The sequence below is a fragment of the Martes martes genome, assembly GCF_963455335.1.
Source record: "Martes martes genome assembly, chromosome: 17".
Classification (NCBI taxonomy): Eukaryota; Metazoa; Chordata; class Mammalia; order Carnivora; family Mustelidae; genus Martes; species Martes martes.
The window spans coordinates 27,257,784-27,272,364 of NC_137905.1; the positions used below are offsets into that span (position 1 = coordinate 27,257,784).

General features: G+C 54.2%; 1 protein-coding gene across 1 annotated transcript in view; it reads right to left on the minus strand.

Annotated features, from left to right (window-relative positions):
- Nucleotides 1–1,375: 1,375 nt before the first annotated feature.
- The window catches only part of NLRC5 (NLR family CARD domain containing 5), an 83,967-nt gene continuing 70,761 nt past the window's right edge, over nt 1,376–14,581 (minus strand). The window contains exons 35-49 of the mRNA XM_080828032.1: nt 13,747–13,830; nt 13,323–13,406; nt 12,299–12,382; nt 11,578–11,661; nt 9,073–9,156; nt 7,757–7,840; nt 7,274–7,357; nt 6,891–6,974; nt 6,670–6,747; nt 5,874–5,957; nt 5,717–5,788; nt 5,364–5,447; nt 3,643–3,726; nt 3,268–3,351; nt 1,376–2,459 (exon numbers count right to left, since the gene is read on the minus strand). Coding sequence (XP_080684158.1) covers nt 2,348–2,459; nt 3,268–3,351; nt 3,643–3,726; nt 5,364–5,447; nt 5,717–5,788; nt 5,874–5,957; nt 6,670–6,747; nt 6,891–6,974; nt 7,274–7,357; nt 7,757–7,840; nt 9,073–9,156; nt 11,578–11,661; nt 12,299–12,382; nt 13,323–13,406; nt 13,747–13,830 — 1,270 coding nt within the window. The 3' untranslated portion in view covers nt 1,376–2,347. The remainder of the gene's footprint in view (nt 2,460–3,267; nt 3,352–3,642; nt 3,727–5,363; nt 5,448–5,716; nt 5,789–5,873; nt 5,958–6,669; nt 6,748–6,890; nt 6,975–7,273; nt 7,358–7,756; nt 7,841–9,072; nt 9,157–11,577; nt 11,662–12,298; nt 12,383–13,322; nt 13,407–13,746; nt 13,831–14,581) is intronic.

Sequence of the window (14,581 nt, forward strand, 5' to 3'; positions counted from 1 at the left end):
CCTGGGTAGGAAGGGGCACCCCGAGGGCCCACGGTCACCTTGGTGTCTTTTCCTGGGGGAGGCAAGACAGAATCTGGGGCTCGAGTTTTCCGGGCACACTTGCTAGAACCTCTGCCTGACCCTCCCCTCCCCCACAACCAGGCGGATGACACCATCCGGAGCCAGGTGTGCCCTGACCCGGGCCCGATAAGCGTGTCCTCCTGAGGGGTGTGGGTGCTTGGCACTTGGCCGGAGGACTTTCTCCTCATGCTTGCCGGGGGACCAGAGACAACGTGGAGGGCGGCAAAGGTCACGGCTGAGCCGCCCAGGTAAGCCACCAGCAGCCAGAAAATCCCAGGCTCCTAGGCCAGGTGGGAGCCTCTCCTGGCATCACTCTAACCTCATTCTGGGCTCAATGGCCAAGAAAGCCATCTCAGGAAATCACTAGTGGGCCAACCTGCCCTCTAGTGGTGGTAGGCGGTAACTGCACCCCCGCCTGCGTGCTTTTCACAACGGGGTGCGGCGCTGGAAGAAAGCTTCTCCAGCCATCAACCTGTTCAGCCCACAGGCCGGTGACAGGGAGTGGGTGCTGTTCTCTTGTCATTTCAAGCATCTCTTCACCTCATATGATATTCAACCCTAAAAGGGGAAGGAAACTAGCATGTAACCAGTACTTGCTGCCTACCAGAAACTTTGTACACCATGCTTCCTGGATGGCTCCAAAAGTCCTGGGGACCAGGGGGGATTACTAACTCATGTCCAGAAATAGTTTGTTTTTGAAGAGCAGCAAGGAGTCAAGTCACAGTCCACTCCATGCCCATCTGACTTCCTAGGCCATGTTTTTTTACATACTACCCATCAGCGGCCCCCTCCAGGGCCGAGAGTCCAGGCCCTCAGTAGGACCCAGCAAGCAGCAAAAGGGAGAAGGGGACACACTGGGGAGTGGTGAGGACTGTGGCAAACAGAGATGTGTGCCATACCTAAAGGGTACGGTCAAATGACTCCACCAATTTCCCTTGAGTGGGAATGTGGGGACTAACGCTTAACTGAAAGCTGAAAATCTGGATTTCCATGTAAAAGCTCCCACTTTTAAATACTGACCACTGATTCAGAAAAGAGTTTAAATAGCATGCAAGTCAAACAAAGGACCGTTCTAACACTCTGAGCTTCTGTAATACTCTCACGGTACCGCTGATTCCAGAGTGGGTAGGCAGCTTGCCCACGAGCCCGTGACCAAGCAGAGACAGAGTCTGGACTTGACCCCATGTCTTCTGACTCCTGGGCCAGTGTTGCTCTCAGTTCACCTCTCTGTGGTCTGTCTTGCTCTCCGGGCCCTGGGGCAGGGGGTGAACCACTCCAGACCTTGGTGAGTTAGCAGCACACATCAGACTCAGGGTAGAGGCTGGGACACCATCCACATTTATTGGTCAAATTTGGCTTCAAGTGTGGCATGGCCATCCTTGGGCCTTTCTGGAAATAATGTTAGGTAGCACGTGCAGCCCCTGGGAGCTCACCCGGATCCTGCTGAGGTAGTGTCTGAACCCAGTGGCCTTGTCTGTTTATCCCAGTAGTGCCTACCCCCACATCCTTAGACATGGCTTCTTCCGGCACATGGGTCAGACTGGGTCCATCCGTTCCTGAGGACCGTCCCTAGATCTGGGCCCAAAGTCTTTGGAAGTTGGGGTTTAAGAGGAGGGAGTCGTCCCATTTACAAATGGGAAGACTAAGGCTTGAGGCAAGACGGGCCTCATCCCAAAGCCTCATAGCCGAGTCTAGGGCTTGGCCCTCAGGCCACTGGGCTAGTCAGTGCTTGGACACTCTCCCCATCCCATTTCTGGGTGGAGAACATTCCCCGGCTTAGCTGCTTTGAAAGTGCAACGTATAAATATATACTTGGTTTTAAAAAGTAATAAATTAGATTTTCTACCAGCCTGAGGGTATCTGGCCAACCACAAGTCCTATGATATGAGCATCTGTCACATGTCATATGCGAACCACGGACCATGTGTGCTGCCACGTGGTGGTGCCAGGACCTATCCCACTGACCCACAGGCCAGGCTGCGAGTTCCATGTAATGTCACATAGAATTCTGCCACATGTGATCTTCTGTGTCACACATCACATCATGACACTTTCATTGTGTGACATGTCTCTGACTGGTCATGCATGTCACATGCAACACGGGTTAGTCTTTTGGCCACACAAGGCTCCTGGTCCCTTCCTGAAGACCGTAGCAAGACCAATGTGCCCCTCCCTTCTGGGGCAGCACACAGGGGCCCCCAGCTGAGGCTCTTTTCCTGAGCCCACTGTCCTGGTGAGTGGAAGTTGGCTTCACTTGGCTGAATTCAAAGGATCTTGAGGGGGGCCATCAACTACCCCGAGGCGGCTGCAGCTGCTTGTCAAAGAAAGCGAAGTCCAGCCTGGGCTCCTTACTCTGCAGGTGCTGGGCCATGTCGGGGGAGATGGGGTTGTTCCAGAGGCTGCAGGGCACAGAGACAGGCACTGAGCACCAGGAGTGGCATGCTCATCCTCTTGTCTCCATCCCCTACAGATGGGGAGACCCAGGCCCAAGACGGGGAAGAGCCATGCCCAGAGCTACCTGGCAGGTTAGACCAGCATGGCTACCCTAGGGAGATGGGTATCCTCCACACCCACCTCCTGACTTCTCCCACTCAGTCTTCATCCCTAGGAGCTCATGATCCCAGCCAGGACCATACTCATATGACATGTTTGTGCAAATAAGGAAAAACTCCCCTTCTTCATGACACTTTACTTCCATCATTTGAATTTGTCATGAAATATTCATTTCTATTGAACAAGCCACTTCACTACCATTTACTAGAAATCCAACATACCAATCTATGAATGGTGTCCTGTAGAGGCAGTGCCCTTGTGCAGTGCACAACCTATACGGCCATAAGTGGTGGCTCTGATTCTACCATTTTAAGTGCTTACTATGTGCTAGGCATTGTGCTCAGTGCTTTGTACAACTGTTTAGTCCTCGCAGCAACGTCCTGAGGTAGATACTATCATTGAGCCCATTTTACACATGAGGAAATTGAGGTCAAGAGAGGTTGAGTTGCTGACACAAAGTTCCATAATTGGCAAATGGCAGAGCTGGGATTTGATCCAGGTCTGTGTGTGCTGCCAAATTCTTGGTGGGGAGATCCAAGTCTCCTCTGATAATCCCCAAGCCAGATCTTGCCTCTTTGTACAGGGAATCCCCTTACATTATAGAGGTTGGTGTGGCCTCCCACCCATCATCCCCCCAACGTGAGCCCTTTTTACCGGATGACTTGGATGCCAGACCCTTGTGCCAGCCCTTCGACCAGGAGCCAGGCTCCACAAGCCGTGATCTGGTTCTTCTCCAAGCTTTCCAATAGGTAGCAGAGAAAGGGGAAAGAGAAATGGCTTAAGTGGGGGGGGATGGGCTTCCCTCTATGCCCCGCCCCCAGGCCAAGATGCTTGCAGAACCCAACACAGTACAGCAGGAAGGCTGAAGGCCGGGGCCCAGGGAGAGCTAAGGTTGAGAGGAGCTTGGACCAGAATGTGCAACTCAGTGAGGGCTCTGTGGCAGGCAGTGGCCTCTTGGATTTCCCAAGGACGGGGGTTCCCCTTGGCATGCTCCCCCAGTTCTGGTTTCCCAGGATGTGCCCCTCATACTCCATTTTCTTCAGCCTGCTCAACCTCGGCAAGACCCGGGCCAGCTCTGCAGCCGCCTCGTCCCCAAGCAGATTCCAGGACAGCCTGCAGGGGAGGAGTCCTAAGGTCAGTGGCAGGAAAACAGTGAGGTCAAGGAGTAGAGACAAGGTGGCAGGTGCGGAGGGCTGGGGGCCAAGGAGGTTGCCACGCAGGTGCGAGAAAGGCCACTTGACAGGGTGCTTGTGCGCCCTCCCGGAAGACTTTTCAGGGTGGAGGTAAGTCCCTTCCTCTCCCCAACCCCGTTGTTGCGCCGGTCATCTATCAAGAACCCAGACAGCTTGAGAGCTGGCTGTCCAGAGAATTCGGAGCACATGGTCTGCAGCAACAACGTCCTGATCCAAACTTCTACCATGTATGTGCCTTCATCATCGCTTTTGCCCTATCCACGCACTCCATTTTCTTTAAAGCGGTCCTCCCCTCTGCTTTTTTTTTTCACTTTAAGAGATTAATCTTAGGTAATACTAATCACTACTATCAATGGGAAACCTGCGTGGACAATCCTAAACAGAAGGCAGTTACAACGATAAATACAGCACAGACAATAGTAATAATTTCTAGCTGGAACCGAAGTCTTTCCAAAGATGCTGAGCCTGTGGCCTGCCCCCTGCTGGTTACAAAGGGAGAATCACGAAGAAAAACGTAAGCAGAAAAAATTCAAGCACGCTCTGGCTGGTAATATTTCAAGACCACAGCAATTAGGTTGCACTGGCTAATCTCTGATTTATCTTTGGTATGAAATAATTATCTGCTTCATGGTCATATACACTATTTCTTGGCTTATCAAGTAAAAAATAAATCAGGAGAATCACCAGTGTTAGGTGTTAAAGATGCCTTAGCAGGATCTGGAAACTTTCTCTTTGGTGTCATATATTGGGAAGGATTAAAACCTTCAAGATGGACAAACCATAAGAGACTCTTAATCACAGGAAACAAACAGGGTTTCTGGAGGGGAAGGAGGTGGAGGGAACTGGGTGATGGGTTTTAAGGAGGGCACGTGATGTGATGAGCAGTGGGTATAAAACTGAACCTTTGAAACCAATAATTCATTATATGTTCATTAATTAAATGTAAATAAAAAATGTAAAAAAAAAAAACCCTTTAAGACGCAAACCTAATATCCTCTTGGAATCCCCTGTGTCCTGTACCCTAGGAAACAGTGTTTTCTTCCATCGCGTGGTCAGGGTCCCAGGCTAGTCCTCAGTGTGATTGGCCCCTGTGGCTGCCCAAGGCCAGAGCACATCTGATTGCCAGGAGGGGGGTGGGCATGGCCAGTGGGCCGGTGGGGAGCATGCTGGTTCAGCCATGCTTCACCACGAGCAAGAGGTTTATAAATCGAGGTTCCATAAACCAGATGAGGTGATCTACCCAGCCACCTTCCAAAGGGAAGGTCAGGGGCAAAGAGCTTTCAGAGACCCACTAGTCTACCTCCCTGCCTGCCCTGCTCCAGCCCACAGTGGGGGAAACAGGCAGGAGAGGCTAAATGGATTTGCCCAACATCACTCACGGCCACAATGTTCAAACTTCTTCAAGAGGAGGCTTAAGGAAGAATGACCTTCCCCATTTACAGACGGAGGACCGGTCGGGGAGGAAGGCAACCAGCTTTAGGCCGGAAGATGGTGGGCAGTCAGGCCAACCCCCCAGACACCCGCCCTTTCCCGCTTGGGCTTGTTCCAAGCACTCACAGGACTTCTTCCAGCGCGGGGCAGAGCACGAGGCTGGCAGCAAGGGGCTTGGCAGCATGGTTGTCAATCTCACAGGAAACCAGGCTGGGGACAAACAAGAGGACAGGCTGAAGGGTGTCTGAGTCGGGGGCATCTCCAGCCAGCCTGCCTCTCTGCCCACCGTGCGGTCAGAGCCCGAGGCAGAGGAGTGGCCCGGGGTGGGCGTGGGGGGAGACTTAGGAAGGTGCCCCTTTTTGCCCCAGGCTTGCTTATACTTGAGGTCTCTTGTCACTTCAAAGGCCTTCCCAGGTGCCAGACGCTGCCTCCCTCCCCGCCAACCCCAGCTCCCCAGGTGGTCAGGAGAGGCTACTCACTCGATCTGCCTGAGCAGGGGGAGCCCCTGATGGAAATGTGGGACCCCTGTAGCCAGACTGTTCACTGCCAAGCTGTGAGATAGGGAGACACCAGTGAGAGGAGCCCCGAGACCTGCCCTGGCTGTTCCTCTGCCCACACTCCATGGCCCGCACTCACCTAATCTCTTCCACATATGGGCGTCCGTCCAGGGCCTGGCTCAGGAGCAGTGCGCCCTCTAGGCTCACACCGCTAGAGGGCAGGCTGGGGAAAGGGGAGAAGGTGAGCGAAGGGCGGGCAGGTGTGGGGCTCAGGAGCCTTCCCAGAGCCCCCACACTCAGCATTGTTTCAGGCCGCCCCATCAGACCATCAGGTCACTGTCACCGCAAACCCTCTCCCATCCACACAGACCCCTGGGGGGGGGGGCGGTGGTAAGGGCCCCCAGCGTTTGGGGGTGAGATCCTAAGTTCAAGGCCGGGCTCCTTCATGTGTCAGTAAAGCAAGCTCTCTTGGCTTGGCTTCCCTTGCCTGGAAAACGGAGCAGCTAGCAATCCGGCCCTGGGGCTGCTGGGGGCTTCGGCGAGGCCAGGGGCAGAAACTGGTGCTTTTCTGCGGCCCAGCCCTTTGCTGACACTGCCTCACCCACCCTCCGAGACCGGCTCAGGGACACACGGAGTGCAGACCACGGTACTTCTTTTGCACATAAGGAAACCGAGACTCAGAAGGGGTAGCGGCTTGGCCCACAGGCCAGAAGGGGCTGGTCACAACCCAGAACGAGGCTGGGTCTCCTGACCACACTGCCCCAGGCTCCAGAAGCAGGGGAGGAGTGGGCGGGGGGGGGGCAGGCAGTCCCAGCACGAACCACGACCTGACCTAGGGCTGGCAGTTCCGTTAGTGGAGGCCTTGATTCCCCAATGCTGCCTGCGAACCCCTCCTGACCAGCCCTGCAGAAGACCCCGGCGGGAGGGACACTCACTGTAGGACTCTCAGGTGGTGGGGCAGCCTCTGTGCCAGCCTCAGGGCTGTGACATCCCCCAGGACGTTGTAGCCCAGCCTGGAAGAGGACAGGGATGAGGGTGAGCACTGGGCCGGCTGGCTCCAGACCCCGTGCTGCCCTGGGCCCCCGGGGGAGGACAAAGGCCAGGAGGGCTTAGGGGATACGAAGGGCAGAGGGCAGCCAGCGGGACCCACACTTACATTAGCTCCTCCAAGTGCTCGCAGAGGGCAAGAGACTCCACCAACAGCACTCCCCCAGCTGGGCCAATGCCATTCCCTGAGAGGCTGAGGGCAGGTGGACATCAGACCCTTGGACACCCAGGTCCCCCCACCCCAGCGCACCTGCTGGGGCCCCGAGAGACTGCACCCCCGCCATAGACCTTCTCCACCCGAGGGGGCAGGAAGGACCAGAGCAGGGCATGGGCTGGCTGAAGGTCCCACGGCTGGCGGGGCCTGCACGTAACCCAGTCCCACCGCTTGAACACTGAGGACGGTGCGGGAAGGTCAGCCTGAGCCGGGGCCAGGGTCTCCCCCGCCCGTGGTGTGGCTACCGAGGGCCCCTGTCAGGATGCCTGACCACTCACTCTATCTTCCTGAGCTCGGGCAGCCCGGGGAGGATGGCAGCTAGGTGCTGGGCACCGAAGTCTCCGATCTGGTTGTGGCTCAAGCTTGGGGAGAGAAGAACAGGAGGACTGGAACCATCCACCTGCCCCCCAGGTCATTTTGTCCACAGCCCGCCTCCCAGCACAGAAGAGGCAGTGATGTCTAGAGAGAGGCCCCGGCTCACACTGAGCCAGGCCCGTCAGCCCGTGTGAGGTGAGGGCTCATGTCTTCTGTTTACAGGATGTTCTCCCTGGTGTCTGACCTGAATCCCTCTTGCTGCAGCCCACACTCTCACATCCCATCTTGGGGTTTCCTGATGGTCTAGGCCTGGGGTCATGAAGGGGTAAGTGGGTGAAGGCACGGGGACGAGGCTGGGCAGAGCAAACTCGATCGAGGATCCACTTGCTTTTCCCATCTGGCCCTGCGCAAGTTGTCTTGGGTTGGGGGACAGAGAGGCAACTCACCACAGCTCCTTCAAGCTGCTGGCAGCTCTGAGAGCCTCCAATAGCTGGAGGCCGCCGACGTCACAAATACCATTCCTGCTCAGCCTGGAGAAGCAGAGGCCTTGGTCAGGAGCAGAGGCCCAGGCCTTTGAAGGTGCTAGGTTAGGAACTCTACAGTTTGCAAAGCTTTGACACACCAGGAGCCCAAATGTTGAACTTCAGGGGTGGGGAGGGGGACAGGTTAAGGTGGGGATGACTGTACCCGGAGTCCAGATGAGAAGACTGAGCCCAGGGAGGAACCATGACTGGCCACGCACTGCTGGTGACTCCCAGGCAAAACAGAAATGCAAGCCCAGAGCTCCCCGCTCCCCCGCCCCAGGAGCTACAGCCACACTGTTTCGTCTGGCCAGTCTCTGCCTCAGCCTCCATGTCATGGAACGCCCGGGCCACCCTGGCTAACGGCCAGTTTCATGGGGCTCCGTAATCCAGGCAAATCATTTCTCCCCGGCACAGGTGTTCTAAGCGATACAAACACTGGGCTTTTCCATAAAGCCAGTTTATGGACCTTTCCTGCACCCTGACCTTGCCCTGACCCCATGAGTGGCGAAAACCCCAACCCAACAAACCACAGGAGGCAAACTGTCTTGGCCCTGTGTCAAGGATCTGTAGGTTGTTTTGTTTTCCTTCTTTTCACAAATTAAACTTTAGGGAAGTGCCTTTCTGAGAATTAATTTTGGATGAAATGACCTAGTCCCATCTGATACGCTTCCCAGAACTCTCTGACCTCGTCTGTCATGCACTCTAGGCAGCCACGAAGGGGAGGGGACTCGGGGAGACACAAAGTCTCTTGGGTTTATCTGTAGTCACCGCATTTTCTATTTTGCAAAATCCCATGAAAAGAATGTGTTATATCTGTTAATCAAGGTGGCCAGGGGCCCACAGGGAGAATGTCAAGGTCACCAGATCAGAGACTATATATCATCATTACCGACTCCCAGGATTGGTATTACTTGGGAGCTTGTTAGAAATGCAGAATCTAGGCAACGCAAGCTCGTGGAATCAGAAATGTGAACGAGCTCACTGGGAGAACGGTGCACATTTAGGGCTGTTCCTGGATTCGGGCCCAGCCCCTTGCGGTCACTCCTATAGCAGGAGGGAGCTGGTGGCAGCGGAAGCCAAGAGCGGTGGGCACTGACCTGGGAGGGCAGCAACGTCCCCAGGACGGGAGTCACGGAGGGTCCTCAGGGAAATGTCTCTAGTGCTTCCCTGGGCAGGCAGTCCCGCAGACCCCGGGTGTGTCCTCCCATTCATTCCCATGGGGTCACTGGGCCACTCACCGGAGGCTCTGCAGGACGCTCATGTGGCTTAGTCCCTGGGTGAGCAGGGCCAGGGCGGAGCTGCCCAGCGGCAGATGGCTGAGGCTGGAGGAGAGGAGGCCAGAGGAGGACATCACTGGGGTTGCGCCCCCGGTGGAGACCAAGGCCCCATCCAGTCTGCAGGCCTTGGTGCTCAGCAATCCCCAGGGACCTCCGAGATAGCCACTTACATCCACACGGAGTAGACATATTGTATAAAACAAAACCGCGCGAGGCATCCAAAAGCCGTTTCTCTGCATGAGTGAAGGCCACCCAGGCAGCAGGTCTGTGTTCTAAATCACACGGGACCCAGACTGCTGACCAGGCATCCTAGAGGCCCCAGAGCGGGCATACACTCGAGGCTGAGCACTGAGCTTGGGGCCATCCTGAGAAGTAGAACTCTCTCATCCCCATTTTGCAGATGAGGCATACTGAGGCTCAGAGCATTATTAGAGAGCTGATTAAAGGCCACACAGAAAGTGGAAGCAACGGAACAGAACCCAAGGCCATAGGACTCCCGTTCCTGAAAACCCCAAGCATGTGTCACCCCTGGGATCACACTCCTTCAGGCCCCCACCCTGGGCAGGAGAGGGGAATAATAATAATAATAATAATAATAATAATAATAATAATAATAGGAGCCAGTACTTGCAGAGTGTGAACTCTGTGCCAGGCTCTAAGGACTTCATATGTATTATCTCATTTAATCCTTGCCACACCCCTAGGAGGTAGGTACAGCTATTATTGCCAAAGTTAAGATGGGGAGAAAAGCACAGAGAAGTAATTTGCCCAAGCTCACACATTCAGAGGCATCCTGGTCTGCCTAGAATTGAGGGGGGCTCCAGGATGGGCGACTCTCAGCCCCAGGGAAACTAGGACAGCAGTCACCCTACAAGGGTTGAACCCAGGTGGCATGGCTCCTAACCAGGGGCCATACCCCTGACTATTCGGCCACAAATGGGGCAGGTGGAAGAGGTCAGCTGGTGGCAGGGAGGAAACACTCAGAAATGACAGATCTGAAACGGGCAGAGGCATCTGGACAGTGGGGAATCCACCCCCTTTCTTCATTATGCCCCCTTTAGAGCTGGGATGGCCGAGCAGGTGAGAGGTAAAGAGAGTGGCACTAGTTGCCTGGGAAACCAGGGACAGGTCACACATCTGTCCTGTTCTCTGTGGTACCTCCAGCCCCAGGCCCTGGTAAACACCTGTTAAATGCATGCATGAACCAATCAACGATCTCATTGGGCCTCCAATACTCCCTCTCCCTGCCCCCATTCAACAAAAGCTTCCAGAAGGAAGGAAGGCTGAGCAGTGGTGAAGGCACATGGGGGGAGGACAAAGAAACAGCTTGGGAGAAAGACACGTGGGTCCTTTGGTCAAACGTCTCTCTGATACCATCCACGCCCCGGTCCCCAGGACAAGCAGAAAGGGACAAAGTGGGAGAATTCCACTGTTACTGGGCAAAAAGTCAGAAGGCTACTTTTAAACCATATTCAACACATATGTTGAAAAAAATCTGGAAGCAAATTCACACACTGCTCCTTCAGAGCAGTTTCCCCAGGGGGTGTCACTGCCAGAGGATTTCGTGTCCTTTGTTATATATTTCTGTAATTACGGAACTTTCTATAACCAGGGTATATTTTTGGTCATCAGAGAAACTTAGAGATTAACAGTAGAAGACACCGTGTAAAAGGTTCTGTCTAGATACTGATAAGTCTGGGCACAGTTGGGAGGGGGGGACCTGTCCTTCACACTGGGACTGTCTCTGCTCTTATTGGAACCCGGTGACTTCCAAATTATAGATGAGAGTAAAAACATCACCAGTTCCTAAGGAAATGATTGTAAACAAAGAGCGGTGGACAGCTGTGCGTCTTACCTGCCCACAGTCTGTTTCCCCCATTTCTGACAATAGCATCCAGAAACACCACCGGCCCCCCAAGTCCAGGCAGTTGGGTGGGCATGTGACCCAGATCTGGCCACCTGGAAGACTGGATGCTTAGATCCCCAGTGCTTGGCTTAGGGGTGGGCATGTGACCTGAGCTGGTCCAGTGAGAATCATCTAGAGCCTATAACTACAGAGAGAAAGGTGCTCCCTTTCTGTGAAGCTGGTAGAGAGGAAGCCTGCCACTCACAGAGACCATCTGCCTGAGAATGAAGTCAAGATAGGGGTGGGGACAGGGCGGAGAGAGAGAACAAATACAGAACCCCTGGATACAGCCATGCCTGAAGTTAGCTGCCTTCTAATTTCCCGTGGCATGAGCCAGTCAGTGTCTGGCTTGGGTCAGCATGACTGAGGATCTTATTTCTAGGGATCAAGCATTTTGACGGCACTCAGCCAGGTAAGGGAGTAAAAGGGAGAGTAATTTGGCTCACCTGTATCCATCCAGGGATGTCACAGCTTGTGTTTACAAGAGAGGAAAAGGTTCCTAGGCTCCCAGCTCCTCCCCACCTTCCTCCCTCCCCATCACCACCACTACCACCACTTACTCGAGCCTCTTCAGCCAGCACATCCCCTCAAGGACCTCCATCAACACTTCGGTGTCCTTCTCAACAAACGGGTTGTTGGACAAGCTGGAGGGGCCAAGTACGAGGCAAGTGTCAGCCAAGCCTGCCTGGCTCCTGGAGTTGAGCGGTCTCACTAGCCACCGGCATCTCTTAGTGCCCTGGGTGGGGGGCAACTCGGGGTCTGCAGATCTCGGACGACCCTCTTTGTTCAGGCCCCGCCAGGGCACTGCTGGCTCAAGGGCTGGGCTTTGGGGTCCCTGAGGAGGGGGCATGGCCATTGGCCTCTGGCTGTCTCAGATGATCCAGCTGAGAAAGGACGCCCCGACTGAGGGCTGCGAAAGAGGAAGCCAGAGCCAGGGGACACACGGACACACACGTGCAGTGATCCCTTTGACCCCATAGACGCCCCGGCAGAGAAGGGTGATGACCCCCATTTTAAATTTCACGTGAAATGTAAAGACAGACAGACATGGCTACTCATCCTGGATCACTCCGAGCCAGTGGTAAGCTGGGACCGGGAAGACAGTGCTCAGCCTTCCCAGGCCACACCCAGGATTGCTGGGCTTCATCAGGGAGCCAAGAGACAGGCCGAAGTCTCACCACCCACCTTACCAAAGGCCCAGCTCTCCACACCACCCCTGCGCTCGTCTGGGCCATCCCTTCCCAGATCCCCTCCCCCCCCCCCCACAACTCTGCGACTCACTCCAGCTCCTCCAGGTGGTGGCAGTGGCTCAGACCAGACGTCAGGTGGGTCAGGCCCTCAGAGCTCACACAGCTGGAGGTCAGCCTGGTGGGGGTCAAAGGCAGAAGGTCAGGCAGGGACTCAAGGCCTTGAAAGCTCTAAGTGTTGCTAGCAGAGGCCAAGGAGGAGCGGCGGGGCAGGGGCGAAGGTGCCCTCCTTCCCTTCATAAATCTCCCCCACCTCGGAATCATTAAGCTTCGATACAGAACACAACACCACCTCTGTGAGTTTCTGCCCCAGGGGCAGGACCTAAACCTCAACATGAGGGAACACTGAAGCCAAACACAGGGAAAATCACCAACAAAATCACTGAGATGTAAATGTCATGACAATATCGTGCAAGACAAAGAGGGCCTGAGGACCGTTCCAAATTGGACACAAAAGGCAAATGACAATTAAGTGCAGCACGTGATCCTAGGCAGAATCCAGGACTGGGGAAAAAAATGCGAAAACAACATGACTGGGACAGTTGGCAAAATCGAAATATGAACCGTAGTTTTGATAACGATAGTGCACGGATGTCAAATTTCCTGCATTTTATATGTTTACTGGATTACAGGAGGGAATGTTCTTGTTCTTAGGCAATTCATTGAAATAGCAAAGGGTGAAGGGGCACGTTTATGCAACTACTTTCAAATGGCTCAGAAAAAGAGGGAGGGAGGAGAACAAAAGGGAGGGGTGAGGAAGGAGGGAAGAAGAGAGAAAGAGCAAAGGCGAAAAAATATATTGACAAGGGGTGAATTTGGGAAAATGATATATGGAACTGCTTCTAGGTCTTCTGTTCATTTGCAGTTATTTCAAATAATAAAGGGAAAAAAGGAAAAAGATAAAGCATTGAAGAGGAAATCACTCTTGCCACGTGGCAATGTGGATGACCACACATCCTGCCATCATTTCCTGGCCTCAAGGAGTCCCAGCCCCTGGGGTGGGGAGGGCAGGAAGTGTGGGGGCAGAGCACAGCCTCCGAGTGAACATCTCTGCATACCTGAATGTCTTCAGCTCAGAGAGGGACCGAAGGAGGCTTTGCAGCAGCAGGGAGCTGGTGTCACAGAGGTTCACCTGGGACAAGCTGCAAAGGCCAGAGCACATTCCAGAGGATTTCAGGTTGGATGCTCCTCAGGGATCATCCAGCATACACAGACAGGAAGCCCAAGAGAGGGGAAAGAATCACCCAAGAGCTCGCAGTGGGGGCATCTAGGCCACCCTGGGGTTCCCCCCATACTGGCCAAGTGTGATTCTCTCCTGCTTGGGGAAGCAAGAAGGCCAGAGAAAGTAATGTTACTCCAGGCCCTGCTCATTCCCATGCTGACCATATCCTGGATTGGTCAACTTCTCCCATGTGGCCTGGTTGGGGCACTGGGGGGTGACCAGAGAACTCAGGGACCTAGCTGGTATTTTGGGGTTCTGACCTGAGCTGCTGCAGCCTGGCACATGTCTCCATCAGCTGCCAGACAAGAAGGTTGTGGTGGGTCCCAAGGTCACAGTGAGCCAACCTGGAGGTAGATAGGGAGGCAGAAATTTCAGAACACCTGGGTCACTGCTGGGGAGTCAGTCATTGTCTAGAAGGAGCTTACCTTTGGGGGTAAATAAACACGAATGAAATAAAGTCCCACAATTTTCTATTCAATTATGGCAAGTGCTATGAAGGAGAAGTCCAGATGAGGCAGCTGGTATGGCTGTGCAGGTTGTTCACTGCACAAGGGGACCCACCTAAGGAGGTGAGTTGGGGCTGATATCCAGCTGTGGTCTGATCCTCAGGATGTACATAGACAGGGCTGCATTCATTCAAAAGGGGTGACATTTTAATTTCCAAAATGAGCTGTATGGATTAGGATGCTGTGAATCCAGGCATCTGTAATGGTGGATCATGGGAGAACTTGACTATGTCTGGGGGTTCAGAGGGACTTTCCTGAGGTGGTGGTATTTCAGCTGAGACTTGAAGGATAAGGGAGAGCTAACCAGGTAAAGGAGGAAGAAGACAGGAGAGGAGAGAACATTCTGGTCCAGTGACAGCCTGTGCAAAGGCCCCGAGGTCAAAGGGAGCAAGGTGGTGTTAGGGGAACTGAAAGGTGGTAGGGATGACTAGAGCTGAGACTGAGGTTTGGGGTGGGGTTGGGCAGGCTGGGCCAGACTTCTTTGGCCATGTAGACACTCTGGATATCAAAGGACTCTAAGCAAGGCACGAGACCCACTGATCAGAAGCAACAGTTATCCCCACCCCTGGCCCATCACCAGCTACCCCCT